The 7,500-nt window shown below is 50.4% G+C and overlaps 1 protein-coding gene across 3 annotated transcripts in view; it reads left to right on the plus strand.

Annotated features, from left to right (window-relative positions):
* Positions 1 to 7,500, plus strand: part of LOC126577262 (putative mediator of RNA polymerase II transcription subunit 12) — a 222,942-nt gene that overhangs the window by 51,979 nt on the left and 163,463 nt on the right. Inside the window, exon 1 of one of the 3 annotated variants that reach the window (XM_050238751.1) lies at positions 5,963 to 6,376. The exons of the other annotated variants lie outside the window; for them this stretch is intronic. Within the exon in view, the coding sequence (XP_050094708.1) occupies positions 6,370 to 6,376 (7 nt within the window). The 5' untranslated portion in view covers positions 5,963 to 6,369. Of the gene's footprint in view, positions 1 to 5,962; positions 6,377 to 7,500 lie in introns of those variants that run through there. 3 annotated transcript variants of the gene reach the window in all.

Consider the following 7,500-nt stretch of genomic DNA (forward strand, 5'->3'; position numbering starts at 1 on the left):
ATGTCAGAGCTGTTTATGTCGGGCACAGGGACCGGTAGATTGGCAGGCGATGGCCAATCAACAACGCGAGGCAAACGTGAGGTACCAACAAGGTGCTAGTTCTAAAAATTCCACACATCACACAAAAAAAACACGAACAAATCGTGAACGGATCGTAAATAATTGCATCCCATATTTCACGCTCCAACCAAAACGATACCGACGGCCAGCGCACTGTTTTGGTATCGGCTCCGCGGTGAACACACTAATTCCGTGAAGATAAACGATCGCACTAGCTCCCCACGGGGGGGGGATGTTGTGCAATGTTGTAGGTGCCTCGTGGAATTAAATTTCCATACGTCTACCGGTACACGACGGTGCGCATGCAGTGCATCCCTCCCACGTCACTCTAGGGGGGGTCATTTTTGGTTGGAAAATTGAAAATTGCAACGGAACATAATTTTCACCACGTGCCGGGGGTTAACTCGTCAGTCGTGCTGCATCTCATTTAACGCGACCGGTCGCGAAGATTCCACCCTAGCATGGCTCTAAACTTTCCATCGCAAATGAGCTCCATTTTGCGGGTCGCCGGGGGTCCCATCTCTAATGGAAGCATACCTTGACCCCCTGGACTGGCGGGTGCACATTTTCTCATTTTCCACTCGCTCCAGGACCGATGGCTGGGATGTATGAAGAACGCGCACCATCATAGATCATCATCTCGCGTGCTTCGTTTGCATCAATAAACACACACCACTCGCCGGGGGGAGGGGTTTGCATCCCCTATCCTTTCGGTCACTAACCCGTTCCCTTCCTTTTATCACGTAAAGGAAAACACTTTACAGGACGAAGAAGAAGGACACGAGAATAAGATGTTGTTCCATCTTTCGTGCAGCAGCAACAAAGAAATGCTTTTCGCATTTGGACTTTCGCGGCAACCCGACAGGACGCCCACAGTGAGCAACGGGCGAGCGAGCGATATTTATGAGAAGGCGCAAGCTGTCCTGCTGTGCCACAGAAAGGTGCAGAGATACAGAAAAAGAGGCAGTATGTGCCTGCAACATACTGCCACCAGTGTGGTCTTGCGGGTATGCGCTGCATTCCGTAAACAGTTGGTGCCCAGCACCCAGCAGCACCAAGCAGTTGTGCTGTATGCTTCATTGCTATGCGCACAAGCTGGCTGGCTGGCTGGCTGGTTGGCCAGAAAATGCATTTTATTATTTTACGTGCTACTACGTGCCACCGGCCCAGCTTAGTGCTGTCCTGCCGCGATTGCGATTACGGGAAAACGCAAAAAATAATGAGCCACCAAACCTTTCCCAACAAACCCCCGCAGGGGACACAATGACGCGTGTGTGTTGGTGGTCGTTCTGCTTGTGTCCTGCATCCCAAGGGTCACATTCCGAAGCATACAGCGTACCACGCGCTGCTAGAACCGAGTTTTAATGTAACTTTTTTCGGCAGTCAGGGCACCTAAACCCCCGGTCGTGGTCCAGTGCCATCGATTGCAGCAAAGACTGCAAGCCAGCAAGCCAGCGAACAGATACACAGAAAAGTGAAGCCGAAGATTGCATCTTAAACGTCGAACACCGTTGCGACAGTGCTCCCTTTTCTTTTTTGCGAGGAATGCGATCTGAATTTTTATCTGCCTTAAAAAGTGGATCAAAGTCGTTCGAACGGCATGAACCATGGAGGCAAGAACCCACGGCACGAGGATTGTGGTGCTCAAAAGAACCATGAACCTTGACTGCATTAGCCCCACCCACTCTCTGCCCTCCCGTTGGCCAGCTTTTGCCTGTCAGAACCCTTGGCGCGCGCGCGCGCGGTTCAAATAATGAGGAGAAGCAGCAGGCCAAACGGGGGCAACAGAGAATCCAAGCAAGAATGCCGCTACTTCATGAAAGGTAAAAACGACCAAACGGTAGCAGCAGCAGCAGCGCCAGCGTGCTGCGCACAGATTTTGACAAACCGTCACGTATGAGTCGAGAATCATTCGATCCCGGGGCTTCGGTCCCGCACTTGAGCTTGAGCTCGAGCTGTTCCGATGCACATGCGAGGTCGCCAAGGGCCCGGGGCCCATTTTGTTCGTTCCAAGTTTCTCCGCTCCCCCCCCTGTCTCGACTTTCAACGAGAGTTTCTTGTTTGAAGCACTTGCGTTCGCGCTGCAAGGCGCTGCAGGATTCGCTTTACCCTTTCCTTCACAGTTTCTAGTGGAATTTCATAAAGCGAAAAAGGGAAAGGCATTTACTTCCAGCGTTGCACAGGGCACAGCAGCACACAGAACGCTGCATACTTCGTGGTGCATTTCGTCGAACAAGCATCATCGAGCGGGGCGTCATCGAGTACAAACTCATGAAACTGTCATATTTTGTTCGCCGTCTCGAGTGTCACACCGTCTGCTGCTGCTGCTGCTTCTTCTAGCAAAGAGAAAAGATAGATTCAGATCCACTAGAGAAAAAAAAATTTGTCGCAAACACTGCACGTCTGACATGCGTTCGTATTGTGATGCATCATCGAAGATTAGAGCGGATGGAATGGAAGAAAAGACCGGAGCACAACGGGGGTTGTATGTGCGCGTTCCGGAGGTTAAGTTATGCTTTGTCTAATGCCATAAGCTGACAATATCCTAACCGAGACATACCGCTAGACGTCTGTTGGTGATGAGGAAACGAGGATTAAGCATAATTGAACGAAAATGCAACGCCCAGTCTAGTGCCATCTCGTTTAATGCTCCAAATACCGACACCCGAACCCGGAGGCCTCATTTATCGGTAGTCCGGTAAACAAGGATGCCAATTGGGCAGATGCGACCACACTCCACTCCCTGGGCTCCCTGGGCTGGCTGGCTAGCTTTCAATTATGGATCGCAACCTAAGCCGCAAGCAAATTCAATCAAACACCTAATAAGACGTATGCATACACAGATACAGATGCAGGGGCCAAACGAACGCCGCAGGCCAACTGACCGACCTGTCTGCTGCTGCGTCATCCGAACTATAAATAAGCTCCGCCATTTCAACCCCCTTTTCCCCGAGGTTTAATCTGTCTCCCGTGAACGCCAGACGGAACAACCAGCAAGAAGCACCCTCCAAGGTCTTTGGCGAGTGGCAAGGCGGCAAATTCAATCGTGGATCACCAGCAGCAGCATCATCATCGTCGGCGTGATGATGATGATCGTTACCGAGTCGGACCAATAAAGGCACACACCCAGTCGGCTCCAAGGCTTGCCAAGTGCCAAATCTTGAGCCAGATCCGATGAGACAATTTGATAATCTTCTGCCTCTCTGACTCTGCTCTGCTGGTCAGGGCACGGAGAAAGCGAATTAAGCTATCAGGGAGGGGGGGAAAAACCTGCAGGGGTGAGAGAAGTCCTTTGAGTTATTAGTAATATTTTTGCACTGCACGACGAGACACTACATTTCGGCCTCGTACCTCGTACACAGTCCCGAATTCTACTCCCCGAATGTCTTCCGTTTCTAAACAAGTCAAACCAAGTCGAGTGCCAAAATTTGTGGGCCAACATTTCTCTAATGATTCACTCTTCAGGCGCCCGTGTGTCCGGAACCACTTCCAGCGAGCTCTCTAACTGGTCGTAGGCTGCGTGTGTTCTGCGAACTGAAAACGTAAAAGACATTTTCCACCCAATCCCTGTACCACCTCCTGCTGAAGCTGCTGTCTACGTTCAGCAACCCGCATAGGATGAGCTGAGATGCTCGTCGCTAAAGAATGGCCACATGCGAGCCATTTTTTTCCATTTTTACCTCCATTCCAGTGGCAGGATGGCGCAACATCCACGTACCTGCAGCAGGTACGACCCAGGTCCTGGCATTGCATTGTATGCGCTCCATGGCTCTGGCAGTTTGCGTACGTTTTTCACGAGAATTTTATTTTATTTCCGTTGGCAGCGAGCGAGCGATCGCACGTCCGCTCGCTCACGGGTGATGCCCTTTTCGCTGGCCACCAAACCCTCCTGCATTCCGGGGCCTGTCAGTCAGTCACTCAGTCACTCGGCGATGTGTGCATGCATGCAAAGAACGCACACAAGCACATTCACGCTCGCTCGCGGAAAAGCTAAAGCCACGATAAGGAAGTCATGTGCAACATGACTCGATAGGCGACATGACGGTAGCTCCAGCCACAGAACCGGTGCACAAGAAACGGCCGCTCGAGGGCATGGACCGTGGACCGGGGATTTGGTCTGGTTGCCTGTTTTAAAGGAATGTTCGCTTCATTATTCTGTTCTGTCAACGCGTTTGAAGCTTTGGTTACTCAGGAAAAATATGGAAAAAGCCCCAAACCGAACGTCATATTCCAAGAATCAGCATTTAGAGAAATAAAGGCATCATACTTTGAAATATGTTCTTCCTGCCAAAGAGAAAAAGACGAAACACGCGTAGGACTTTTCTGTCCTTCCTGGGAACCACATGATCCGTGTGCAGGCAACCGGCTAAGCAGATAAGGCGTTGTCACCCGTCAAACGCCACCACACTACCGGTTCCTGTTCCGGTTCCGGTTTATTTTATTTTCCAGCTGCCTGCACAATCACTGGCACCGCAAATCCACTCACACCAGCCAGTGGGTATGTGTGCGTTCATATTGATCAGCACCTTTCAAAATCGACGCTTCGAAGAAAGTGCTACTGAAGCACAACTCCAGGCCCTGGTTCCAGCCCGGTAAAAGATCCGCTTCTTCCGCTCTTCCGATGAGCGATCGTGTGGAAACATGGAGGACGCATTACGTTCGCTCTCTAGCTCTCCCTCTTTCTGTCCGACGCACCGATGGCCGTTCCGCTCCAAATCACTTGCAGCCTCGCCATCGCCACTGGTTGCGATGACGTGAATTCCTTTTTCAATTCCGGTTTTCAGCGAAACAACCTCACGCTCGCTGTGTTTGTGTCACTTCGGCGAAGGCCCCGCAAAGTCCGGGACGGATTTTGGTCACTAACGGTAGCGAAGCAAATAGTTCAGATGACAAAGTTATTTTTATTTTCCACAACGACAACAAAAAGGCGGTGGCCGGACACGGGGCCGCAGGACGCGCGTTGTCTACGAGATCCCTAAGTGTCTAAATAAAGCGATGATTAAACGGGAATGGGATTAACTAGGGAGCGGACAAAGATTAACACAACATCACCATCTTGTTCCAAGGTTGAATCACTTCCCCCCCCCCCCCCCCCCGGGTGACCTCGGCCACATCATCCCTATCCGCGTGAGTAAGCCAAGGTGAAGCATGCCCAAATGAAGACCGACAACGCACACTCCGCCAGCGGGGTGGAGGAGGGGGATTTGAAGGACAAATTTCAGATTTAAATTAATGGTCACACACTTTCCAACCCCCTCTGCTTTGACCCCATCAGGGGTGAACCAACCTTTCTTTGTCTGTTTTCATCCCCCAACAAAAAACGCTAAATGACACATCAGTGCGCGCGCACGCTAGTCTCTTCTGGCCACCGTATGGATGGCATTCCGTCCAACAACCCCGAGTGGGTGGGGGTGTGAACAGGGATGATGATGATGCTGACGTGTAACATCAACTATGCGCACCGAGCATCTCAGAATCGAAAGCGAGAGTTGTGGCCGGCTACTCGGGGGCTACTCTGACTCATCTGCCAGCATTCGGCGCGTTGAGATCGCGATCGAAGACGACGGCGACGACGAGGATCGCACCCCCGAATGGAAGTCTGTGAGTGAAAATTCTCGCGTGGAAAACGGACAGCAGCAAATAAAGTGTGACTTATAGCGGTGCTTCTCGCATTTTCCACCACCTCGCGCGACGTCACGCGTCGAGTGCAGTGGTCGTGGTGCGCTTTGCAGCGTGGTGTGTGGTGGCGGGTGGTGCTACTGAAAAATGGCCAACAGCACCCCGGTCTCACGGAGCTCACGATCGGCTCACGCGCTAGAGTGAGACCGCCTGCTGCCTGGCTGCCTGTCATCGTCCGGACCGTCCGGCGTCCTACAGGTAACACAACGGTAAAACGGGAACCCAGGTAGTTTGCACACGCGGTTTGCTACTTGATCATCCACCGACCAGCACGACCAGCAGCGTCCGCGCTCAGTTCGTCGTGGAGTGTACGTCGCTGTAGAACCCGCTGGTCTGCTCCCGGTTTGCTCGTCATCGTGATCGTGATCGAGATCTCGTTCTTTCTGTGCGTCTATTGTTTCGTGCGTGCAATTGTGGTAGTGCGTGCAGTGCACATTAGAAGAGGTGTTCTCCAAAGGTTTGTGTCGCTTTTTCCCATTCCCCGGGTTCCCGATAGTTTGGGTTTGATTCTCGGGATACAAGGACACAAGGAATTAGTGACTGGAAGTGGTTTTGCGACTTGCATTCACTCGTGACTGTGCACTGTACAGCAGCCCCCGTCAGCACCAGTCTCTCCAATCGGCCCAGCAAATGGAAGGTGTGCATCGTGTCTGCATGCATCTTGTGTTCGAAAAATAGATCCAATACTCATCTCGCAGTAAATTGTTGCCAAAAAAAAAACCAGTTCGTAAAACTTAAAGACATCAAGGCATCGTTTGGTCATTTAGAAGGGCTCATTTGTTCTTTCAATTTAGCGAATCCTACTCGCAGACACTAAACAGGTTCGCAAATTTGCAGTGCAGTGCAGCCTCACTTCCCCAAAAATAAAACCTTTCTTTTGAGGCCAGAATCCGGCGTGAGTGTATCTGTGTTTCGAAGGGAGGGGGGGGGGGGGGGGTAACCGCTCGGGAATGCGGTCATAATTCCGAGATGCGCGATGCTTCGCGTGGATCGGAAGCAAGCAAGCAAGCAAGCAATGGTACGGGATGCTGATGCTTATTTTTGGACACAACACACGTGGCATTCACCTAGCGTGGCATCCATTTCCATCCCGGGGCCAACCAGCCAGCCTTTGCTGACCGTGGCTAGCCAAAAGATGATGAGCAACATTTTACGCTCTCCCGCATTTTCATTAGATGGATAACGTTTGTTGTAAGCTTTGCACAAGGGAAAAGAATGTTAATAGTTTCTTTAGCATATGGAGCGGCGCTTATTTTTATTTTATCTCTATTTCTAAACGAAACAAAAGTATTTCATTACAAAAGTATTGTAGTAAGAAGGGCAAAATAATTGGGTCAATCGATTGGCAACTGCTACCTGGCAAAACTCGTCACCTAACAAAAGAATATCGATTTTCATATCAACCTTTTCACAATATCTTTTAGAAGACAGCACTCTCCGAAACTGATGCCTTTGCTGTATTTTGTATATCCACCAAACTAGCTCCAAACCCTTTAAACATTCCTTACCATAATAATTTCGTCTCGTAAAGTAAACAAAAATGAGTCTTGGGTTGGTTCGAATCATCAGAATTCTCTCCATAAATCCTTTAAACTATTCCCTGCCACATTAAATAGGAAAACATATTTACTTTAATAATTCATTCCACCCCTTTTCAAACACCGCACCGGGTGTGCGACACCGGGCTGTCATGTCATTGGATACTTACGTTGCTCGGTCCTACCAGTGCCAGCGCATAGAGCAAAGTTCAATTACAATTCA

The sequence above is a fragment of the Anopheles aquasalis genome, chromosome 3 (genome assembly GCF_943734665.1).
Source record: "Anopheles aquasalis chromosome 3, idAnoAquaMG_Q_19, whole genome shotgun sequence".
NCBI classification, from domain to species: domain Eukaryota; kingdom Metazoa; phylum Arthropoda; class Insecta; order Diptera; family Culicidae; genus Anopheles; species Anopheles aquasalis.